The sequence below is a fragment of the Sturnus vulgaris genome, chromosome 14 (assembly GCF_052056855.1).
Source record: "Sturnus vulgaris isolate bStuVul1 chromosome 14, bStuVul1.hap1, whole genome shotgun sequence".
NCBI classification, from domain to species: Eukaryota; Metazoa; Chordata; class Aves; order Passeriformes; family Sturnidae; genus Sturnus; species Sturnus vulgaris.
The window spans coordinates 16,958,901-16,984,619 of NC_142256.1; the positions used below are offsets into that span (position 1 = coordinate 16,958,901).

Consider the following 25,719-nt stretch of genomic DNA (forward strand, 5'->3'; position numbering starts at 1 on the left):
GAACAGAAAAGGATTCAAAACCACACTGGAACAACAAAAGTACATGTCAAAAGAAAGGCCAATCCCAACACAACCTCTCCCCACCACGCTCAACAACTCCTCCTCATTTGCATGAGCCAACCACGATACCTTACTCATAACAGGCTGTTACACATGACATTAGACACTGACCTCGTTTTGGGTCTTTGTAATAAATAGAACCTGTGAAAAGAGTAAAGGTAAAAAGGAAACTTGTATCTAGGCTTGCTCTTCAGCCTTTCTTTTCATCATTGGGACCAAATATCACTAATTTAATGGCTATTCCTTAAAATTATTGGAGAGATGGGAGCATTCACAATCAGATCTTATATTTTACTTTTGATCTAGTTGAGGGCTGAGAATATTCAGGAAAAAGAAGGGTAGGTGGTGCCCTCCATGCAAGTCATCACTAGCAAAGATGGCAGACTCACTGTTTTGTCACTGCAGGCAACCCTTGGGGCCATGTGGGAGTTCTAGAATCCCCATGGTTGTCACACATCAACTCTGACTACTTAAAGGAAGCACAGAGTGGCAGTTGCCTTCCAATGTAAAGAATGCACATGCAAAGATACATGTATGTAACATACTGGGATTATTTGTTTGGAAGATGTTGATCTTCTGCCTACAAATTGTAAAAAGTGAGTTATTAATGCTTACAGAGAGCAACATGTTGTTGCAGCCACAGGCCAGAAATGTGCCAATGATTCCATGGAACCGAGACAATCCACTGGAAGTATATTTATAGTATAAAGGAAAAGAGAGATGACAATCAGCTCATATTGTACAGCTCCTCTTCATTCGCTGACAGCCCTTGTCAAGTTAAAAGGCTTGTGAACAACAAACTTTTCTTATGGTAGGTAGAAAATAGCAAGACCTCTGATGCTAAAATTTATCCTTTGAGCTCTGAGCTGAGTCTGCTGTTGTTCCCTTTCATTACACATGTACAAGGGTTAGAAGGTAAATGGGGAGAAAAGTGGTTATGAAAAGCAAACAGAAAAATTCCGAATAGTCAGGTCTATTTCAATTGCTGTGCTCAGGGGAATCCTAATGCACAGTTTTAGTTACTAGCTGGCCAAGGACCAACAGGGAAACTTGCACCTGTTTTGAGTTCTCCCCAAATGACAGTAATTATTTTTATTTTAGAAAAGAGACAAAATAGTTCAATAAAAGCAATGATATGTTGAAACTGTACCTGGGGAATACCCTGTCTAAAAGAGCTCTTTTAAGTTGCAATACATTTGGTATCTAAATTCCTTGAATTTTAACTTTGTCTGTACTTGTCTGTAATTTAAAATTACTCTGATGCCTATTGATTAGTCTGATCTGAAACACATGCCTCTGTTACAAACTATTGATTAGTGCATTACCTTTTAGCCAAGTAGGTTAATTGAATGGTGCTTGGGTAATTCTTTCAGATGCAATCTCTGTCTAATATTTGCCTTCAAAGAGCTGCTGGAATTATTAGACATTTCGCCATGATATTTCCTAAAACTGGAGCTGGAGCACTGGGGCTGTGGAACTGATGTAGTGGCTAAAGGTACATTTTGAAGAAACTTTGTTTATTCCCTATTTAGCCAAAACAAATAAACCAAAGGCCAGATCTGGCTTCCACTAGAGTTAGTGGGATTTTGCCTTTTTTTTAACAGTTGGCTATTGAATTACTGATATTGTAGGGAACATTGGGTACCACTGTAATAACACAGAGAGCAGGGACAGTCCAAAAGAAAGGTATGCTGCCTTCTCTGCTGCAGAGCTGTTGTGCCAGATCATCTGAGCACAGAACCACAGGTCAGATGCTCAGACAAAGCTAAATAGTTTGGTTTATTCAGGAATAGAAGTGAAACATCTGCAGACATATACTCAATAATCATACCGGATTCTCCTAACTCTTCCATTTGTAAAGAAAAGCAAATGATAAAACTCTTTACTTGCAGCTGGAGGTAAATTGTTCTTCACTGGAAGATGATTCCTTAAAAAGTCACAGGTATGTTTGGCCTGGATAAATATTACTTAGCATTTGATTGATCTTAAACACTCCCACAAACCAGTTAATTGTTGTGGGCTACCACCCAGGGCCCAGCATTCCGGCCTTATTATTGCACTAAACACAAACTGAGCTCAGAATATGCTACAAGCTGACCTGAGCTAACAGTTTCAGAGAGCACATAAACTACAGTTCCAGCCCTGCAGGCTTTTCTCATCCAAGTGAACTCTGCACAGAAGTTCTGTTAAATCTATAATGTGCAGTAGTTAGTGCTCCATCTGTAGCTGATCCATAATTATTCATTAAAAAAAAAGAAAATTAATGAAAATTTACTTTAAAATTGCCTGTTCTCAAAGGATGTCTCTTTTTTAAAAGGGGAAAGATATTGGAGGAAAAAAACTCCACAAGTATGTTTACCTGGCCATATGTTTTACATACACATGGTCATATTTTCTCAAGAGCTCAAATAATGCATCATTACCTAATGAAATTAAGAGGATTTTAAAATTTCTTTAACCAGCAAATGTGATGACACTTTGAACTGACCTGTTCTGAAAATTTATTTTCAGTAAAATGGAACAGTTATTTGTACTTGATCTCAGCATATCCTGTTGGATACAATTACCACTTCAATATATAGCAAGTCCTGTTTTTCTTAAAAAACAAGGGAGGTAGTTATCAGCATAAGAGTCATTGCATTCCTCTAGTTCTGGTATAGAAGAAATTTGAGGTGGAGTGGTCACAGTTTAGAGTCCTCATGGGACTGTAACAGTAACAGTTTCTGCCTAGGTCCACCTTTTATGCTGGGAACAGGCCAAAATAGACTTTCTTAATTCAACTGTAGTTTAGTAAATCCCAAATCCAGCTTTAGCATTAATTTTTTATCCAGCCTATAAGTCAAACATCTGAGACCTACTCCCAGTTCTCATTAAAATCAACAGATCAAATCTTTGAGTTCTCATTCAGCTCTTGCTTAGGCAAAACCCTCAAACACTGAGTCATGATCCAGTTTCACAAGAATCCCATTAATCAGAGTCTGTCTGGATTTGGCCAGTGTCAGTTGCTTCCCTTGTTTTAGGAGATAGTTCATCAAATTTCTGTACATATGGGAACATTACTGTACTCTCTGTTAACTTTATCAACAGTTGAGAGTCCTGCCTTTCACAAGACCCTCACTATTCACAAAGATGTGAGTAGAGAACAGTCTGGCCTCAAGACAGCCTTTGCAGATGTTGCTTTAGCAGCTTGAAAGCTGAAGTGTTGTGTGAATTGCTGTCTGGGAGGGAATTCTTCGGGTAAACATCACTGTTTACATCAGAGTTCTGCTGAAGCTTTGGCAGCTGGACTTTGGGAGCAGGGATGCTGCATGTCAAGTGAAGGCCTAGGAACCTCTCAAGAATAGTCAACCTACCAGCTTAATTCAATCACTGACACAGGCCATGCGTTAGTGCTTTGGTCTCTATCTGAAATTTGGAAGAAATTTGAAAGATTTGCCTTCTGCTGCCCCCTGGACTTGTCCTTCAGTGTTGGTTACAATGTTTCAGTGAGATTTTGAGGCTGCAGGGTTCAAGCGTGTTATGATTCCAGTGATGTAATGTATATTTCGAATCAATAAATTAAGAAGTATTGTAGTTTGTTGGGTTCTTTTAATAGACAATTTTCAATGGAAATCTGTCAGTATTAATTGCATAAAAGAGGAAAACAAATTATAACCCATTGAAAGTTACAAATCCATTAATCCAAGTCCAGCAAGACTATTTGGAAAACTAAGGACTATTCAAGATAATCAGGACCCAAAGGCCTAATTTCAGTCTGTAACTGAGGTCATTACAGAAATGCCAAGAGTTTGCTGTGACACAGAGCAAGGTTCATTTGAAGAGTGGCCTGGGTAAGATGTGGCCTGTCTTCATTTTTGCATAAGTCTTAATACAAATGTGCATGATTGTCACAGGAGGGTTCTATGAGAAACTGTGAACTCTTCACCTTACTGGAGATTGAATTCCATTTTCATTCAGTGGTCATTCCTTGCCCAGTATCAAATAATTTACAATAAAAAAATCTATGCAGTTTGTCAGTGATTCTAAAATTATTCAGTGCTTTGTTATAAATTTTGATTGATTTTACTCAATGGCTGAAAACATAAGAAAATATGGCCAAACCCATATGGCTGAATGCATTTCTGAAATCTTGATACATCCTAACTTCAGTAAAGATATTTTTAGATTTTTCGACTGAATTTAGGGTTTTTGACTGAATTTGATTGAAGGTCTAAAACAGTCACTTCTAAGAATTACTCCATACAAATAGAGAAATATATAATACTGTTATGAATGAGAGACAAAAGTCTCAATATTCAGCAAAATTTAGATTGCTTTATTTAATATAGAAAGAGCAAGCAGCGCACTGGGGAACGCGAGGGGTCACCGCCCACTCCACACTCCACTGAACCCTGGTTTGCAGCCTCTTCTTACACTATGATTTCTCGTTGTAATCAATAATTTTTGGGTTTTTTTGCTGTCATAATTTTGCCAGGTAAGCAGTGGTGGTCGAATAAACATCCTTACACAAATTCACAAAACCTCCGGGTGATAATCAGTCACAGATAGCCATCTGGTCCTTGTACATAACCACCAGAGAAGTTCTGGAAGTCTGGTCCTTGAGATAGGCAGCATTGATCAGACAAAGGCAGGAAAGCCTATTGGGAAGTCTGATTTTGCAAGCTGGTAGAAGATACAGCTTATTTGGAAAACATAACATAATATACTGTAACATAATACAACATAATATAACATAACAAGGTGATTTTAAACAGAATGATTTTATCATGTAATTTCCTTTATTTAGTGTCCATGCTTTCATTTTCCCTAGTATCAGCTCTTTGGGGAGATTTCCAACAGCAGTGATTTGAAAGGTTGATTCTGGAAGGAAAGCCCCGCCCGCAGCCGGACCTTGTTTGTAGGCAGAACGCTCCTCAGGGTACCGCGGCGGAACGCTTTCGGCGAGGGACGTGCGGCCGGAAGTAGCGGACAGCGCACTTCCGGCGCCCTCCCGCCTCGCCGCCCCATGGCTGCATCCGTGGTGAGTCCGGGCCGGTCCAGGAACCGCCAGGAACCGTGGCCGGGGAGAGGGGAGCGCGGGGTGTCCGTCTCGGGAGGGTGCTGCGTGTCAGAGGGCTGGCGTGGGAGCGGGGGGAGGCCGCCAGAGTGTCCCGGCTGCTTGAGAGACGGAACGGGCAGGGCGGCAGTGCCTCAGCGTGGGGTGCGGGCAGGGGTCCCTCCCACCCTCTGGAGGGTCCCCGGGGCAGGGCGGGGGCCCGTGAGTTGCGGCTTCAGCGTCTTCGTACAGGAGCCTTAGGGCAGAGAGGAGCTCAGTGAGGCTGTCAGCAGCAGCCGTGTGCGTTGGGAAACTGCCTGGAGTTGCCACCAGGGTCTTCGAGAAGTTGATTTGGGGGTTGGTTGGTTGGTTTTTTCAATTACGGCTTTCTTGTTAAAAGCTTCGAAGGAGGGTTTTTGAGTGAGGTAGGTGAACGTTGGAACCCGAAGGAACTGTGACCGTCTCCATCCTCGGAGATGTCCAAACGTGGCAGGAGACAGGACAGAGGACACAGAGCTGTCAGATACAACCTGGAAAGTGGATCAACCTTTGGAGTCAGCTCTGCTTTGAAAAGGGATTAGGACCAGATGACCTCCAGAAGTTTATTCCAGCCTAAATTCTTCACAGAGTTTAAACTGTTTGGTGGTTATGGCTGTAAAAACTAGCCAAAACCGACGGAGCTTATTTCCTATTAGACTACCATTGAAGGGATCTCAACAACTCATTCCAGTCTCCTGATATTTCTCCACTGCCCAAGCTCATGGCCATTCCCTCTGTTGGGAGCTGAATGAGAATGTTTGGTGCTGGTTTGGAAGGTTTGGTGTGCAGTGTAAGCTGGCTGAGGGCTCACAGGCCCCTGCTCTCACTGGTACAACAGGCAGAGCTGCAGTCTCTGTTCCCAGGGGCAGGTTTGACACTCCTGACTCCAGAATTTCTCTGGGCACTTTTTGGGATTGGCATTAGCCTGTGACTTTGGGAATTGCTGGGGAAGGTAGGAAGATGAAGAGCAGTTTGTGTCATTGCAGGGGGAGAGAAAGGATTGTGCACAGAAACATGTTTGGCTTTGTTGAATAAACAGGGACTATTTGATAGGCCTTAGTTACTTTTCAGATTGAAGGTTTCTCTGATTATGAATATTTCTTGTCTTAATACTGGATGAGTTCCTGGTGGTTCTGGAATATATTCAGTAAAAGCAGCCAAGTAAATACAAGCAGTGAAATTGTTCAGCACTGATTGAGATGCAGATATTGAGCCTATAATACTGAAATAGGATAATGATAAATAATAGCATTTTAAACAACTGATGATAAGAGAACCAGATGCAGGTTTATGGATGTATGGACAGGAAATTCAGAGTCTCCTTTCCAGGATGTCTCAGTTCAGGATCTGTAAGAGATCAAGGGCCAAACAGATGAACAAACTGAGCAAATAACCCAGTGAGATCACAGTGCAGTCGTGGGACAACAAAGGCTGTTACCTGGGGATGAATGAAAGTAGAGAGATATAAGGAAAACGCAAGGTGTGGGGAGAAGTGTTTGGCTTTGACCTGTGTATGTAGCACTGATTGATACTAGAAGGAACACATCCACATGTTGATGTTCTCTCTTTTACTATATATTTCTATGTGTAAAGGTATGTTAAACAATGAGACTTGGATGGCGGTATGATGGGAAGTACATTAATAAGTGTTGTTCCTTACCTTTATTTCAGAAGAGCCATCACAGCAACAACTGTTTTCCTTGAATAATTGCATGACCACACTACCTGCAACATCTGTAGCCCATTTTCCAATGTAAATATTAGCAATTTAAGTACAATAAATATATCAGCATTCAAAACTAATGCTGAAACTGTCACCTGCCTAACAGCTGGTACTTCTGCAAGTAGTAAAAAGGAGCTTAGAATAAATTTCAACATTATTTGATGTCATCTTTTGGTGAGGATGGAAAAGACCAGTCAAAGTGACTTGCAGGAGAAATTGAGTCAATGATTGGGTTGCATAACTAAAGAATTTTGATACGATTTCTTCCCTCCAGGATTTCAAAACCTACGTGGATCAAGCTTGTAGAGCTGCAGATGAGTTTGTCAACATTTACTATGAGACAATGGACAAAAGAAGAAGGGTATGTAGCTGTTTTGACCGTAGTTAAAACTGTCTTGGCACTTTTTGTTTGCGTTTCTAACTGTCATTACACAGAAAGCAACTGAACATTGGTTGCCATGTGCTATACTGTCCATGGTAGAATAGGGCAGCTGTTCCACAGGCTGCCCTGCAGAGGATTTTGTGCTCCTGTGTAGCCTTGCTATAAAAAGGGCTGTTCAGAAAGTGCCTTAGACTTCTCATGACCCTCATTCAGTTGGTGTGCAGCTATGTCTTACAGGTGCAGGATTTGGTCAGTATAGGGAAGCAGAACTTGCTTTATTTTCCCTTGAGGTCAGGATTTAACTTCTTTTTTCCCAAACTTCTTTCAATAGCAGTTACCACTTTTGGTTCTGGGGTTCTTCAGAGTGCCTGAAGTGTCTTGGAGGCTAGTCTTTGGAATTTTACATGTACTGTAGTCACAATTTTTTATGTGAAATTACCAGCAGTCCCATGTTACTTCACAGTCACTTTGCACATGAGTAGATTGGACAGGTATGTGTTAGCAACTTAAAGGAGAGTTGGGCAGATACTCAGCTGTGATAGCTTATTAAGCATTTGGGAAGTTCTGGTATGCTGCTGTCCTTTTCAAGTTTCACTTGTTCCTAGTCTTGTTCACTTCTTTTTATTAACCTGAAATTTTAATTTCGTGACCTAAACTGTGTTGTGTACACACTCTCCCTCTCAGAAGAAAAAAAAGAAAATCAGTGATAAACTTACTGTGGAAAAGTAGCACTGGCCTTTTGTTAGCAATCACTTCAGTTCTGTCATTACTTTTTGTCCTGGTTTAGGGCAAATTTTGGGGGAAAACCTCCGGAAGGAGCCCCCAGAAAGCAAACCCCCATGACTCCTTCCCCCACCACCGGGTTCGGGAAGAATTTCCTCAGAGAGGAGTGGAAAAAAAAACCTGTTTATTTAACAAGCGAAACCACTCCCCAGCACAAAAAAACCCCAACACCAGCTGACAAAAAAAACCTCTTTCACCGTTCTGAAGGGATGACAAACTCAGAAAGTGTCTGCAGCGAGTGGTCACCCAGTTATCAGTCTCCGGCACTGGGGTATGACTGCTGCAGGTCACAGAATGCAGACTCCTGGTGTTTCTTAGTGTTTCCCAGGTCCCCGTCCAGAACAGGTTCAGATGGTATTCAGTTTCAAGCAAAGCAAAGCAAGCTAAACAAGCAAAGCTAAGCGAGCAGCAAGCAAAGCTAAGCGAGCAAAGCAAAGCAAAGCCCCGCCAGCCAGCAGCGAGCCAGCCTCTCCTAAACACAGACCATGGGGGAGGTGATCCAGCTGATAACAAGACAAAACAAACTTTCACTTTTAGATTCAGTCCTGAAAGCACAGGACATAATACCAAGCATAAACAGAACACACGATTGGAGATACAAACACCATATCGTCACACTAGGACACTTTTGTTAAAGGGATATTATCAATATTTGAGACGTGAGTCACTGTGCCACTCATAAAGGAAAATGTGTTTGTTAGTTTTAATTCTTGGTCAGAAGCATTAGTTGTTAAAAGGAGCTACTGTGTCAGGAAGGTGTTTTATCTGTCAAAGTAACAGAAGAAATCAGTAATTCACAGTGTGAGCTTTATATGTTGTCCATTGTATGTCTGCCTGTTTTTCCTAAATGTGTGTTTTCATAATCACTCAGGCTTTAACAAGATTGTATTTGGACAAAGCAACATTAGTTTGGAATGGAAATGCAGTGTCTGGGCAAGAAGAATTAAATAAGTTTTTTGAAATGTTGCCATCAAGTGAATTCCAGGTTAATGTGTTGGACTGCCAGCCTGTTCACGGTAAGGTTGTATTATAATTTATTTAGTTATTTTTCATTTTTTTATAACTATTGAAAGTGAGCAATTATAATAGTGCTTTTAGAGAAAATACTGAGGGTTGAAATGTCAAATTGTGCTTAAATAAAGCACAAATCAAGAGACGGAGCAGCTATACACTTTTTTTCATGTCTGGGAAAATATTTGAAGGACTTTTTTTGTTTAGATCATATTCAGATGTGATCTATTTTCATGTATGGAAAAAGTCTGGCTTACCAGGTTATGTTGTGCTTGGGAGACCCCTATGGCCTCTTGTACTGACCTGCCATATAACCTCTATGTACTTTGATTTCTTTACATCTGGAATAGGTATTAAGTAAGTTATTTAGATTTCTGATTAACAGCTCCTAAAGAAAGGCTTACATAGGAGAAATTAATGAATTGCTTCTAAAGAATGTTTTGGGTATAAAAGTAAGGGAAAAGCCTGTGGTCAAACACACTTGTTTTGCTCTGCTGTGAAAAAGATAACATTTCTAATAACGGGGGGAAAAGTATATGCAAGTTGCTAAATATCTATATGTGTGTATATCTCAAGTAATGAGAGCTTATTCTAAGCACAAACGGAGGTGTTTGTCAATGCTCTAAAATGAAGAGCAGGAGATGAAAATGGCAAAGCCATTGCCATGCCGTGTTGGTGAACCCACCGCTGTCTGTGTAGAAACTCTGCACCAGAGCTGCACTTCCCTGCCTGTACCCAGCTGTTAGCCTGGCGCAGTGTAACCAGAGTTGATCCAAGCTTCTGTGTACATTTCCTGCCTCTTTACCTGCTAGTCTTTGTTTGAGTTGTTTTCTTCATCATTTCATACCTCCTTGTGAAGAGCAAGCTACTCAAGGCCAGACAACAGTCCTCGTGGTGACAAGTGGGACTGTCAAATTTGATGGGGATAAGCAGCGCTACTTCAATCAGAACTTCCTACTGACGGCACAGGCCACCCCCACCAACACCGTGTGGAAGATCGCCGGGGACTGCTTCCGCTTCCAGGACTGGGCCAGTTAGCAGGGCCTGGCATGGGGAGTGACCTCTCATTCAGCACCAACAAGTCCACTGTGCAGGCAGCTGTTCCCATGCAGGGAATGCACGCACTCTTTGTGTTGCATCTGATGTTATGGATGGTCTACAGATGTTTTGGGGTTGATTCCAGTGACAATAGCTTTAGTAATAAAATGTGAGAGGTTGCTCGTGTTATTTGAATTTAGTAAAGTGCTAAAGGCAGTGAGCTGTATTCGAATCATTCCTAAAATGCCTTACATGCAGCTATGCTGCCACTGCTGAGTGCTCAAACTGTTCTGTTTGAACACAAAATCCTATTCATGTACAATTCTGACCAAACATAATTTTTTTCAACTTGAAAAGATCTGTTTTTACAGTAGCATCTTCTCTCTTTTGAAGAAGATGCTTGTGGCGTGAGAAAGCTCCCTACTCCCAGTTGTAAGAGGCTGGGAAGGATTGCTATGGTTTATACTGTTATTGAAAGGAGCAAATACAGCTCCTAAATTTGTAATCTCTCAATCCATTAGAAAGGTAATTTTTACCTTCTCTGATGCCAAAGGACTGTATATCTTTGGGTTTCCTCTAGGTCTGAGCTTCCTTGACTTTGGTTGTTAATTCCATGGATTCATATGTAGGGCATACTGAATGATTCAGAGCTCCTGTGCCAGTAACTCTTCACATGCATGTGAAGGACTTCAAACTGATTATTTTTCTTTTGAAGCCTTGCTGTAGCCTAGAAATAGGTCACATACATGAATTGAAATTTCAGTTTTCTGTTGTCTTTAGGTTCCGCATTCTGTTGCTATGAGGTTTGGATTATTTTTCCCATATAAAGTCTGCAAGTTTTGAATCCTTTCTGTCTTTTCAGGAAACGTAGTTAAAAGTGGCACTGAAAGTGTGCATTACTGTGAAGCCTTCAATTTTTCTCATCGGTACTGTTATTTAGAACAGGTGCTTGCATTATTTTCAATTGAGAACAGCAGCTCTGCACCACTAACACTATCTTTCTCTCATGCAGATTTTTACTGTATTTTTCATGTTCTTTTTAAACATTGCCTTTAATTATTGATTCTGGGGTTTTTGTGTGTCTTGCTTTAAATTTGTAGTTTAAAGCTTACAGCTGCTTTGAAACACTTTTTTCAAGACTGTAAGTTAAGAGAGTCCACCTTAACTTTGGAACTTAAGAGCAAATCTGAGTATCAGCAGCTTTGTTTCAAACTGGTGCATTTCTGTTTTAAGCTGAGTAAAGCAAAAAAACAAACCCAAAATGTAGCTGTATCCCTGAGCAGACATTTGCTTGTAACTGAAAATACACGAGTGGAGCTTGTAACTTTTGTCATAGCCTGTTTCAATGACAACAGCAGTCTGAAAGTAGTTATAACTGCAGCTCACTTGTTCAGTGACTGAAATGGAGAAAACTGAAAATGAGCAATATCTCACTTGTGTGAAATATCTTAAAGCATCTGTAGTTTGTGATGTAATCCTACAAACAATGGAATGTTTAGCTGAAATGAGTGGCTTTATTTCTTTTTCAGACCCTCTAGTCTTTTCACCAGTAAGTTAGAATTGGTATCCTCTGTTCAGAGGCTGTTTATAGTCAAAACTATTGTGTGCACCTATTTTTCAGGCTGAAGAATTTGAATTCCTGCAGAACAGTGCAAGGACAGAATTTTTGAAAACTGTAAATATTGTAAATACATTATTATTTCTGTATGTAGTAAAGAAAGGATCATTCTATTTAATTACTGTTTGTTCTTAAGAGAATATGTGATGTTCATATACTTGTGTTTCCTCTACACGATTGAAAAGAAGACATAACCTAAGAATGCCTGTAACTGGTACAGCATTGTTGAGCTGTGACACTGGCGTGGTGTATTCTACTAGCTGTTGATTGTGTACATGGTGTTATAGATCTGCTTTGCATACACAAAACAGGTTTTGCCTTTTAAAATGCAGCAATGGGTGCAGCTGTGGCATTGGCTTGTTGGACTTTGAAGGCGGTCACCAGAACACACACTTATATCAGTACCTGATAAGCTTGTGCTGTGAATATATACTTACTGGATATTTTTATCCAAGTTTGAATTTGTATAATAATTTTAAGCTTTTTCTAGGCAGACTAGAAGATTCAAAATATATGAGGCAATGTTTCAGTCAATCAGATGTTTATTCTCAATTATTTTCATGCTATTTAAATGCAAGCTGCTTTTAAATCTGCCTTTTGCAATTAATATTAAAAAACCCGACCAAACAAAAAACCTTACCACTACCTGGAATATGACTGAGGAAGATAACTCACTGGCCTAGCTGGACAAACTCAGTTAAAACTCTTACTGAGTAAGATCTGTAGATGGAGTAGGACTTGGTGTGCATACCCAGAGGTTTTGTTGGGAAATTTATTGGAACACAATTGCTTCAGGCTACGGGGAGGTGCCAGTTACTCCTGCCTATTTCTGTCCTCTTCAGTGAGGATTACTTGGGGTGATTCAGTACTACCATAATTAGCTCTTGCTCTTTATAACTGAAAATGCTGGTTTGCAAAATATTTTTATTTATTATATTACGTGAGAATGTAGCTATTAGGGTCAAGTGGTTGTTTTACAATGGAGTAACTAATGGCACAAAAACCCCTCTTTGTTACTAGCTCTGTGCTGCTTGTTAATATTCTGTGCTGAAATTAGCAGAAAACACAAAAATGCTTTAATTTTGTTCTGTACAAACCCATACAGCTGGTTTGGTGTGACCATTGCTGACTCTACTGCAATATCCAAAATTTACAATGGGAATCTATGTTTTTGCTCCAGACACTGAACTGGAGTTACTGCTTCCATTTTTTTGTTCAAGACCAAATTACTCCTGTGCAACCAGTCAGTGAAAGCCAGCTGAAGAGCTAAGCACTTCCACATGTGAAATTGTAGCAACTGAAGACTTGAGAGATCTCTTTTGTGTATGTTCTCTATATTGTCTATAGCAGTCACTGCTTTCTGTTGCTGTGTTGTTTTAGCATACTACAATTAAATGGATTTAAAATGCCTATGTTGGAGAAAAGGGATTTGTTCTGATGGTATGAATGATTTGTTCTGATATGCCTATGCTTCCTTAACCTGTCTGGAGAAAAGCACATTATAAAGAAATGCTGTTTTACCAGTAAAATAACTTTCCACACTTGAATGTATTTTGTAAGTTTTTGAAATTGTTTAATACCTCTTGTAAGTTTAATTAAAAAAAAATCTAAAAGAACCAAACAAAAAAAACAAGGGAAAAAACCCCCAAACCTACAGGTTACTCTAACTTTTATTATTATTATTGTTAGAAATTTTCATAGCTTGTTCTTATGATATTAAAAGTGCAAGAAATAATTTGTGGCTTCCTTATCTTTACTACTTGTGTTGTAGGTCTGAGTTCTGAGTGGTGTGGGGACACTACAAAACAGGCTGGCAGCTCTCTGTCCGGGTAAAATGTGAATAACCCTATGGCAAATGCCTTGCCAAAAGCACTCTCAAGGCAGTACATGTTGAGCTGCTCAAAGTAACTATTTCAAATTAACATATCCCTCTAAAATTTTTTAGAGTTTAGACTGTTCTCCAACACATACCTGGATGAAGTCAAACAAAATTTGAGCCAGATTCTTGGGTTGTAAATATTTGCACTGAGAACATATTATGCTTCTGCTGTTTCTCTAAGAAGAAATGAAACTCTGAAATGAGAAATGCTTTTTGTGATAATTCCAGTGATTTATTCACTATTTTGCTGTTTAGAACATTAAATTACTGATGCACACTTGCTCAGTGTAGACATTAGCTTTTAAATGCTAACACTGCAAAGATGAAGATGCTCGTGCAAAGTCAACAGTTGCATGGAAACAAATCTTGTTCTAGAAATGTATTCTGGAAACCATGCCAAATATATTGGAAAGTTCTTGCTGTGTGTGAGGGTATAGATTTCAGTAAGGTTTTGCTGGCAGTTGCTCTTGGTAATGATCCTGAGCAAGGCTCTGACAGCTGATGCAGTGTAAAGATTTATGAGTGCTGGGAAAAATAAATCAGCCCAAACCAGAAGATATTTTTGCAGATGTGTTGAAAGTGGATCCAGAAATTGCTCATTTTGCAGAATTGGGCTGAAGAAAAGAATATTAGTCTTCCTAGAAAAGTGAGCTTCTCTTTTATTGTTCCTAACTGCAGAAAGATAGGACATGGACAGCTGGGCTTACTCCTTCAGAAGACTGGGTTTAATAATATAAATAAATCTATCTTATTACACTTTGTGACTGAATGTACTACAGGCCATTTTGCCCTGCATCAGTAATACATGTGCCTTCAAATATACTGTTGATGGCAAAATTCTGTTGGATTGCAGTGGCTGATTTTTGTCTTCTTGCAGCCTATTTCAGTTCCCAAACCCCACTGGGTTTGGTTTTTTGGTTTTTCAAGATTTCAACCACTACACAATGTATTGAACTTACTAAAGCAAAAAGAAATTAACGTTGCTGCTGGACTTAATACTTATATATCAAGGTCTATATGCCACAATATGAATTCTTCTTGAGTGTTTCAAGTACTTTGGTATGTCTTAATGCTCAATGATGTTATCTTCTTTAAACAGCTGGTTGAACTGTTAACTACAAGAACAGATGGACTGATGTAAATCAGAAATTACTACACTTCACTGAGACCTTGTGGTCAGGCGTTGAAAGGCTCTGATAGAACAGCAGATAATAAGATGTTTAGTTACGTGGCAGGAGGTCTTGTGCTTTATTTGTGAACTGTGTAATGCAGGGCAAACTTTTTCACATGGGCAGCCCTTGGTTTTAGTTAGGCTCTAAATACAGTGTGTTGCATGTACTTTGCAATTTGAGTGAGTAAGAGAAATGGACTATAAAGATAGTCTGGTGAAGAAATCGGTACTTGGAAGGTGTCTTGGTTTGAAAGACAGGTATGGTCTAAGGAAAGGCAAGAGCCCCTTTCCTGAGATGCAGAATGCAACCCCCTCCCTGTTAATTATTTTAGGTCCAAATCAGAAGCCTTCAGGCAGGAGATGTGGGGATAAGGGTAACAGTTCTTGACTGATATCCAACAAGGCAGAAAAAAACCAACAACAGGTATAAAAATTGGCAACAGAACAGAACAGTCTAGCTCCGCTCCAGTCCCTTTTGGCCGCAGGCCGTCTCCCTGCGCTCAGTTACCGGTGCTGTGGGCAGGGCAGGTCCCGCGCAGTTGAAGAGGGCTGGGTGATGGCGGCAGCGGCCCAGGGGTGAGAGGGATGGGGAAAGTGACTCCCCCCTCACGGTGTCGGTCGTGGTGCTCGGCAGAGTGTCCGGAGGTAGTAGGGTGAGATGGGAGAGCAGCAGAGCGATGTCCAAAGGCAGGGAGCGTGGATCTCAGTGCTGGGATGGCAGGGGAGATGCCAGAGCGGAGCCCAGGCTGTCCTCCCACTCCACGAGCCAAGCGAGAGAGAGTCCCCCGCTCCAGACCCCCTGTCCCACCTTTCCTTTTCCGGTTCCCCCCCCTCCCCCTCCAGCCACCCCCCTACGAGAGAACATTATCTGTCGTTTTAAGGTGTAGCCACAATTACTTAGCATAACAATGGGAAAAAATTCCACAGAAAGAAAAGGGAACAATTCAACCCCCAACATTATCCACCCCTGAATTTCTCCCATACTAATATGCTATATCAAATTAAACTGTTACATTATATATACATACATGCAGTTAGAGACATAGGCACAGTACTATAGGTATTTCACCCTAAAACAAGGTCTCCTTGGGGTATGCATTGGGTCTCTCCATTCTTTTGCATCACCCACCAGGTGCAACCTGGTCCTTGTGCGAATACAACTCCATGGATGGGATTGTCTTTGCTGGAGGCAGGATTCACCCAAACAGTTTTTCCTAGCATACCTCTCATGTGTACCACTGGAACCCTATCTCCATCTGGTATTACCAAGGGCTCAGATTGGGCAGGGCCTGCTCGGTTAGTGGAATCTCAGGTGTTCACTAACCAGGTGGCCTTTGGTAGATTAATCTCCCAGTTCTTGAAAGTTCCCCCACCCAGTGCCTTCAAGGTGGTTTTAAGCAGGCCATTGCACTGTTCAACTTTCCCTGCAGCTGGTGCATGGTAGGGGATATGGTACACCCACTCAATGCCGTGTTCTCTAGCCCAAGAGTTTATAAGGCTGTTCTTGAAATGAGTCCCATTGTCTGACTCAATTCTCTCAGGGGTACCATGCCTCCAAAGAACTTGTTTTTCCAGGCCCAGGATGGTGTTCCGAGCAGTGGCATGAGGCACAGGGTAGGTCTCCAACCATCCAGTGGTGGCTTCCACCATGGTCAGTACATAGTGCTTGCCCTGGAGAGTTTGAGGCAGTGTGATGTAGTCAATCTGCCAGGCCTCCCCATACTTGTACTTGGACCATCGCCCCCCATACCAGAGGGGCTTCACCCGCTTGGCTTGCTTGATGGCAGCACACGTCTCACAGTCATGGATAACTTGAGAAATACTGTCCATGGTTAGATCCACCCCTCGGTCTCGTGCCCACTTATATGTGGCATCTCTGCCCTGATGACCTGAGTCATCATGGGCCCATCGAGCCAGGAACAACTCTCCCTTGTGCTGCCAGTCTAAATCTATCTGCGACACCTCTATCTGTGCCGCCTGATCTACCTGCTCATTGTGTCGGTGTTCCTCATTAGCCCGACTCTTGGGGACATGGGCATCTACGTGACGGACTTTCACAGGCAGCTTCTCTATCCAGGTGGCAATGTCTTTCCATTCATTGGCAGCCCAGATTGGTTTTCCCCTACGTTGCCAGCCAGCCTTTTTCCACCTTTCCAGCCATCCCCACAGAGCATTGGCTACCATCCATGAATCAGTGTAAAGGTAGAGTTTTGGCCACTTCTCTCTTTCAGCAATGTCCAGGGCCAGCTGAACAGCTTTGAGTTCAGCAAGTTGACTCGATCCACCTTCTCCTTCAGTAGCTTGTGTGACCTGTCGTGTGGGGCTCCATACGGCTGCTTTCCACTTCCGGTTCATCCCCACGATGCGGCAGGAACCATCAGTGAAAAGAGCATAGCGTGTTTCAGCTGCTGGCAGTTGGTTATACAGTGGGGCTTCTTCGGCCCGGGTCACTTGTTCCTGTTCCTCTTCATCGGCAAGACCAAAGTCTTCCCCTTCCGGCCAGTTGGTAATTATCTCCAAAATCCCAGGGCGATTCGGGTTTCCAATACGGGTGTGTTGTGTGATGAGGGCAATCTATTTGCTCCATGTGGCGTCAGTGGCATGGTGGGTTGAGGGAACCTTTCCTTTAAACATCCACCCCAGCACTGGCAGTCGGGGTGCCAGGAGGAGTTGTGTTTCCGTGCCAACCACCTCTGAGGCAGCTTGGACCCCTTCATAGGCGGCCAAGATCTCCCTCTCTGTTGGAGTGTAGTTGGCCTCGGACCCTCTGTAGCTTCGACTCCAGAATCCCAGTGGTCGGCCTCACGTCTCACCAGGCACCTTCTGCCACAGGCTCCAGGACAGACCATGGTTCCCGGCTGCAGAGTAGAGCACGTTCTTCACATCTGGTCCCGTCCTGACTGGGCCAAGGGCTACTGCATGAGCGATCTCCTGCTTGATCTGGGCAAAGGCTTGCTGCTGCTCAGGGCCCCAGTGGAAATCGTTCCTCTTGCGGTTGACCAGGTAAAGAGGGCTCACAATCTGGCTGTACTCAGGAATGTGCATTCTCCAAAAGCCTATGGCACCTAGGAAGGCTTGTGTTTCCTTCTTGCTGGTAGGTGGAGACATTGCAGTGATCTTATTGATGACCTCACTGGGGATCTGGCACCGTCCATCTTGCCACTTTACTCCCAGGAACTGGATCTCTTGGGCAGGCCCTTTGACTTTGCTCTTCTTAATGGCGAAGCTGGCTCCCAGCAGAATCTCAATGATCTTTTCTCCTTTCTGAAATACCTCCATTGCCGTGTCCCCCCACACAATGATGTCATCAATGTACTGCAGATGTTCTGGAGCTCCACCCCTCTCCAGTGTAGCCTGGATCAATCCATGACAGATGGTGGGGCTGTGTTTTCACCCCTGGGGCAGTCGGTTCCACATGTATTGCACACCCCTCCAGGTGAAATCAAACTGAGGCCTGCACTCTGCTGCCAGAGGAATGGAGAAAAATGCATTGGCAATATCAATAGTGGCGTACCACTTTGCTGCCTTGGACTCCAGCTCGTACTGCAGTTCCAGCATGTCCGGCATGGCAGCGCTCAACGATGGAGTCACTTCATTCAATGCACAATAGTCCACGGTCAATCTCCATTCTCCTTCAGATTTACGCACAGGCCAGATGGGGCTGTTGAAGGGTGAGTGGGTTTTGCTGACCACCCCTTGGCTCTCCAGCTCACGGATCATCTTGTGGATGGGGATCACGGCATCTCGATTCGTCCGGTACTGCCGGCGGTGCACTGTTGAGGTAGCAATTGGCACCTGTTGCTCTTTCACCCTGAGGAGTCCCACTGCAGATGGGTTTTCTGATAGCCCAGGCAGGGTGTTCAACTGCTTAATGCCCTCTGCCGCCACAGCAGCTATTCCAAAAGCCCACCTGAGTCCCTTTGGGTCTTTGTAATAGCCATTCCTGAGGAAGTCTATGCCTAGGATACATGGTGCCTCTGGGCCAGTCACAATTGGATGTTTCTGCCACTCTTTCCCAGTCAGGCTCACCTCAGCCTCCAGCAGAGTCAATTCCTGAGATCCCCCTGTAACCCCAGCAATTGAAACAGGTTCCTCCCCGACATGTCCCGATGGTATTAATGTGCACTGTGAACCAGTGTCAACCAATGCACTGTGTTCCTGTGGCTCTGATGTGCCAGGCCATTGGATCCACACCGTCCAAAAGATCCGGTTTTCCCGTGCCTCTCCCTGGCTAGAGGCAGGGCCCCTCTAGCCCTGGTTATTATTTCTCTCCTGGGCATACATAGTGGAGGTTCCTTCAAGGGGATCTGACAGATCATCTTCCCTTCTGTAATAGCCTGCACCTTGGTCATGGGAGGCTGAGGCTACCTTCACTTTAGTGGAGTTCCCTCTGTTGGTGTTCCCCTCCCTGAGTTGGCGCACCTATGCTGCCAGGACAGAAGTGGGTTTCCCATCCCACCTTCTCATGTCTTCCCCGTGGTCACGTAGAAAAAACCACAGGTCAGCACGTGGGGTGTACCCTCTCTCCCTAGCTGGGGGGTGTTTGGCTCTACTTTTGGGGTCCATGACTCTCACCGGTGCTGCACTGATCTTCCTCACCTCTTCCCTTATCTCCTTCATCTCCTCCTTAAACTCCTCTCTGAGGTCCTTAGCCACAGCAGAGACATGAGCCTGCATTGGGCCAGCCATCACACTTTGATAATTCCTGAGCCTGTTGGCAACAGAACCCACTGTCACTTGGTTGGTATCAGCATCAATCATTGCAATAAAGGGGGTATATTGAGATGGGCCCAGGTTTGCCAGATTCCACAACATCTGCCCTTGTGCACCTGACCTTGTCAGGATCATTGTCATGCTGTCCATCCCTCCCAAAGAGCACCTCCAGTACTGCCACTTCTCTCAGCTTTTGGATCCCTTCCTCAAGGGTATTCCAATGTGTTCTCTGGTGGTACTCCTGCATTCTTTCCCTGTGGACAAATCTCTCTCTCACACTCATTAAAAGTCACTCCCAGAGGGAAAGGAGACCTGTCTCCCTTACAAATACCTGGTCCACACCTGAGTCCTGGGTCAAGGCTCCCAAATTCCTTGCCTCAGTACCATCCAGTTGCACACCTGTACCCATAAGGTCCCAGACCCGCAGTAACCAGGTTGTAAAAGGCTCACGGCCCCGTCGTACAATGTCTTTTCGCAGGTTACGGAGACTCTCGTATGACAGGGACTCGGTGATGATCTCAACTTCTGGCTCCCCTGCTGGTTGTGAGGGGCCCCCTTCCTGACCCTTATTATCTAGGTGCCTTGTTTTCATCTTAGACTTCCTAGTTTCCACAGGGGCAACTGCTGCTGGCTGTGAGTGCTGGCTGTGAGTGCCCTTGCAGTTCAGCTGGAACCTGGACAGATGTAACATCTGTGGGTCCCACTGCTGCACCATCAGAGTCTCCCTCTTTAAGGCAGGGGGAGGGTTTCTCACCAGCTGGGGAGAGGTACTCCTTCAGCATCTGGCCCATCTCACTTATCTTCTTCGCTAGCACCCCCACCCATTCTGGGTGGTTCCTTTCCGAGGTGGGCTGTGGGGCAGGTTCAAACTCTGGGGTAAAATCCCTAGTCTCTGGAACAGGGTCAGGCTCTGGGGTAACCTTCCTAGTCTCTTGGACAGGGTCAGGCTCTGGGGTAATCTCCCTAGTCTCTTGGACAGGATCAGGCTCTGGGGTAATCTCCCTAGTCTCTGGGACAAGATCAGGCTCTGGGGTAACCTCCCTAGTCTCTGGGACAGGATCAGGCTCTGGGGTAACATCACTATATCCTGAGGTAGGTATCAGGGTTGCTATCCAAGTCAATCTCCCCTTATCTCTGAATGTTAGATAGAACAGGTTTAACAGGGATATAAGCAACACTAGCCACAGTATAATGTCATTAGCATTTAAAGCAGATTGGAACCCCTTGAAGACTGGTGGGGTGAACTTCAAAAACGGTGTGATGGGTTGGGAGAAAATTTCACCTGCTGCCACTTCCTCACAGTAAGTACCATTATTGAAGTAGCCCCAGAAACACACAACTTAGAGTGTGATAGCTCTGAATCCATGTGGCCATCTTCCAGAGAAAATTAAAAATCCATGAATTCCTCAACTGATCAACCCACAAAATGAACCGGATAATAGCCACAGTAACCTTGATATGAAACTCATGTTTAAAAAAGGGCTTGCAAATGGGAGAGATATAGCAGTGACCACATGGAGGCCAATCCAGGGTAAGCTGGACAGCATGGTGTCACCTACCACAAGCTTGGGTAATTCAAGAACTGTTATCCCCTTTTCTACCCCTCTCTCAATGCCCTCAGGCAACGCCTGACGTTCTGGGTGCCAAAATCTGTCTTGGTTTGAAAGACAGGTATGGTCTAAGGAAAGGCAAGAGCCCCTTTCCTGTGATGCAGAATGCAACCCCCTCCCTGTTAATTATTTTAGGTCCAAATCAGAAGCCTTCAGGCAGGAGATGTGGGGATAAGGGTAACAGTTCTTTACTGATATCCAACAAGGCAGAAAAAAACCAACAACAGGTATAAAAATTGGCAACAGAACAGAACAGTATAATTCAGTTCCAGTCCCTTTTGGCCGCAGGCCGTCTCCCTGCGCTCAGTTACCGGTGCTGTGGGCAGGGCAGGGCCCGCGCAGTTGAAGAGGGCTGGGTGATGGCGGCAGCGGCCCAGGGGTGAGAGGGATGGGGAAAGTGACTCCCCCCTCACGGTGTCGGTCGTGGTGCTCAGCAGAGTGTCCGGAGATAGTAGGGTGAGATGGGAGAGCAGCAGAGCGATGTCCAAAGGCAGGGAGCATGGATCTCAGCGCTGGGATGACAGGGGAGATGCCAGAGCGGAGCCCAGGCTGTCCTCCCACTCCACGAGCCAAGCGAGAGAGAGTCCCCTGCTCCAGACCCCCCCATCCACCTTTCCCTTTCCGGTTCCCCCCCTCCCCCTCCACCCACCCCCCTACGAGAGAACATTATCTGTCGTTTTAAGGTGTAGCCACAATTACTTAGCATAACAATGGGAGAAAATTCCACAGAAAGAAAAGGGAACAATTCAACCCCCAACAGAAGGACTGCCACAACCTTCCTTCAGATTTGTTTATGGGATGAAGCAGTGGCAAGCAGTTAGTAACTAGTTGATACTAAATAAAATGTGCTAAGCATATGCATTTTAGTGTCCGGTGCATTGAAACTTTCAGATCTTTCATACTCAAAAAACTTTAAACAGTCCTTCCCTATTAATGTCCAATGTAGCTGAATTCAGTAGTCCTAAGCTATTAGCCTGTAAGACCTCCCAGAGTCCTGCTTATAGGCAGTGGTCAGGTAGAAAAAGAGAAGTTAATCACTGAGATAGAATAAGTAAAAGGTTTGGGATATGCATAATGATCCCCTCATTCTTAGGGGGAAACTTTGCTCATAGCTTAATTCTGATTCTACTGAAAGAAATCCTCACAAAATCTGCTAATGGGACTGATACAGTGTTTTAGTTATCCCAGTGTGAAAGCTCATTAGATAGTCGGCTTCTGCAGCTGTAAATATATTATGTGTGTATATATATATACTGTTTGTGACTCTTCAAGAAGTCCAAGTTGAAATTAGTGCTTTCATTTTCCAGAGATACTGTCAGAATTCTGGCAGATGGAAATAGCTGACTAGAACTTTTACTGTTGTCTGTTTGATAGGGGATTTTAAGAATAGGGTCAGTTTGTTGGTTTCTCTGACATCCTTTTCTCACATGATACTACTACATTTGCTTTGCTGAGCTACACTTCACATATATCTACTGTATAGCTACAATGCTAGCAAGTAGTTCTATGGCATATACTCCTATTGAAATTGTTTATGGAACTTGAACTTTTTCTCTGCCTCATACTTTTCAATTATTAGAAAGTCTGGGTATTCACAAGATGCAGTTTGATATTTAAGGATACTTTTTAATTTGGTCTGTGAACATTGGAGTGTTTTTCTGAAGTGACAACATTGACTTGGTAACTGTCAGTCCTCTCCAGGATTTTTTTTTAATTCATCACTTCAGGTGTTCAGTATATGATTCCTCACAAAGTCAGAGACAGCAAGATGCAGTTGTTGCCAGATACAAGACAACTGTTTTTCTGTTGGAAAAAATATTAATGAGTCTTAGGAAGTTTAAGTGTATAACAAAAATCTCCCCTCCTTTGAAGTTAATGTCAAAGCTTCTTTTCCCAGCAGTGTGGTGTGGATAAAATCCAAGTGGTAATTTGAATTGCGTAGTGAAGAATTCCTAGTGACAGCATTTGTTCCTTGGAATTGTTCATTAGTCTTTATCTGAAAAAGCCTCACTCCAAACTACTGACATGGCTAAAAACGAACATCCAAAACAATCTCTGCCAGCCCCACTTTTTCTATAGAAAGCATATGCTGTATGTTGGTTTAATCACAAAGTTTAATTTGTACAAAGCTTGGAATCACACATCTCTGCATGTAAGAGTATTTTTGATGGCTTGAGAAGTTTCTGTGCATCATCAAAGCCACAGTACTGGTGCTTTTTTCTAAGCTCTTCTTGTTTCAAGAAATGTTTCCATGTAAGTCAAACCCATCTTACTTTAACAAAAGGAGACCTGACCCTTCCAACCCGTGACATAGCTGTCAATCCTCCAAAGTAACAGAAGAAAGCATCCTACAGCAATAACAGACCTGCTTTTAATTCCATAATATGCTGCCCCCACCAACAGCACTGAGGTCAGATAACAAGGTGTAATACAAACAGATTTTAAAGAAAAAAACCCGAAAACTAAGATCTAAAGATAATTGATGAGAGAGATCTCTGTGCATAAGTAATCACAGAATGGATTTGTTTGGAAGGGATCTCAAACTTCATCTACTTCCAAAGCCCTGCCAGGGGCCAGGTTGTCCAGGACCCCATCCTTGAACATTTCCAGGGATGGAGCATTCAAAACGTCTGAGGGCAGCTTGTTCTATTGCCTCACCACACTCACATTAAAGAATTTTTTCCCAACAGCTAAACTGAATTTCTCAGCTTTCAGTTTAAAACCGTTCCCCTTTGACCCATCACCTGCCCGTATAAAAACTTACTCTCCCTCCTTTTTATAAACCCCCTCTGACTACTGAAAGTATGTAATGCAGGTATTTATTGTTCAAGAGCAGCACAAACGGATCCAAAGAATTGAAGAACTCCCACCGCATGACAAGCCTTGGGCGCTGTAAAAGCCGCTGCACAAGAACAGAACAATTTCTCATCCACCGCAGTCGCTCGCTGCCCGCAGTCCCCAGCTGGGAGGGCAGCAGAAGCGCTGCTATCGCAGGAGGGACCCTTCGTGTTGCCGAGCTCTGGCCGCCGCTCCCGCCGCTCTCTTGCGCGCTACCCCTTGGGGGGCCGCCCTCCTCCGCCTCCTGTGCGGCGCCGACGGGGCCCCAGTCCCGCTTGATGTACAGGTGGTAGGAGTCGTGCCTGGACTCCAGCTTCTGCGAGCGGGTGTACGCCAGGATGAGCGCCCCGGCCAGACAGCCGTAGAAGATCAGGCTGAGCAGAATGTAGAGCGAGCCGGGGCCCGGCGGGGCCGTTCTGGTGTTGGCGCGGCGCATCTCCCGCAGCACCGCCCCGAACAGCGCCGGCAGGCGCCTTGCCTTGCTGCAGTTCATGGTGGCACGGGCACCGCGGAGCGGAGCCACCCGGGCACAGTCCTGACAGCGCGGAGGGCGGCGGGACTCCCGCTGCCAGGGCTGGACAGAGCTGAGGGGAGCTTCCATGGGGCTCAGAGCGGTGCGAAATGACATCGCTTGTCAGGCTCCCTGAATTAGAGATGCGAGATATTTCATGCTTGGGAAAATGCAGGTCTGCCAAAATAAAGACAGGGAGAAGCTGGTTCTAGTCACAGAATCACAGAATGGTTTGGGTTGGAAGAGACCTCACCTCCTTCCAATCCTTTGCCATGGGCAGGGACACCTTCCACCAGATAAGATTGCTCCAAGCTCCATCCAACCTGGCTTTGAGCACTTCAGGGATGGGACATCCACAGCTCTCTTGGCCAGCCAGTGCCAGGGCCTCACCACCCTTACAGTAATGAATTTCTTCCTAATATTTAATCCAAACCTCTCCTGCAGGAGAACATCATCCAGCACCCAGCTGACAAAACAAGAGCAGTCAAGCAAAAACCCTGGGCAGGCTCCCAGAGCAGGTTTGCTGTTGAGGGGCACATAGAAAAAAGCAAGAAAGTTTGGAAGGAACAGTGGTGGTGGGGTATTGGAACTTGAGCAGCAACAGCTGTAGTGATTCAATACCCAGGAGCAGAATTAATATGGGTCATTAAAACATTTGGTAATCTGCTACAGAGGGTCTTTTCCTTAATCAGAAAAGCCTGGAAAGAATTGAATGTGACCAGGTGATTTCTGGGTGGTCCCCAGTCTGGATGGGCTGGAGAGGGTCCTGAGGCAAGACAGGTGAGTTTTCTCCATATTCTTTTTTCCCCCTTGCAAAGGTCTGTGCCTATAGTTAAGGTTTTTTTGAAATCTTGTAAACGGTCTGAGAGTCTCAAATTTTTCCGTGCTCCCAAGTTGTTTATCTGGTAATTCTAATTTTAATTGTCATTATTCATAGAGGTGAGTGTGGCAGTTGCATGTCTTAGAGATTCACAATCTTGCCAGCATTTAGAGTAGTTTTTATCTTGTGCAGTTTCTTTGCTCCTTTCCAGGAGGTGGCTGGGGCTGATCATTGTGGTCTATTTCATCTTCCTCTCATTGTTTTCGGGGGAAAAAAATGTATTTTGACACAGACCAGAATGAGTACCCATCTGAAAAGGTAAAATGCTGTAGTGTTGACTTGGGCTTTCTATTCTATTAGGCAAGTGTGCAATACTGAGTTAAGTATTGAAAGAATAGAGGTTGATTTTCCATAATGCTTCTCTTTTAAAGTTGCTTCAGAAGCAACACAAGTAAATGGGATGTTTCTGTAGCAATACATGCTTCCTA

At 43.8% G+C, this 25,719-nt stretch overlaps 2 protein-coding genes across 2 annotated transcripts; one reads left to right on the plus strand and one right to left on the minus strand.

The window, feature by feature from the left end:
• The first annotated feature begins 4,969 nt into the window (after positions 1-4,969).
• On the plus strand, positions 4,970-13,424 carry NXT2 (nuclear transport factor 2 like export factor 2). Its single transcript, XM_014886575.2, has 4 exons — positions 4,970-5,080; positions 7,132-7,218; positions 8,894-9,038; positions 9,893-13,424. Exons 1-4 carry the CDS (start codon positions 5,066-5,068, stop codon positions 10,069-10,071), a joined length of 426 nt encoding a protein of 141 aa, XP_014742061.1. The 5' UTR covers positions 4,970-5,065; the 3' UTR covers positions 10,072-13,424.
• Positions 13,425-23,702: 10,278 nt separating this feature from the next.
• Positions 23,703-24,671, minus strand: KCNE5 (potassium voltage-gated channel subfamily E regulatory subunit 5). The gene has a single exon (XM_088173416.1). It carries the CDS (start codon positions 24,526-24,528, stop codon positions 23,839-23,841), a length of 690 nt encoding a protein of 229 aa, XP_088029542.1. The 5' UTR covers positions 24,529-24,671; the 3' UTR covers positions 23,703-23,838.
• Between the last annotated feature and the right edge of the window lie 1,048 nt (positions 24,672-25,719).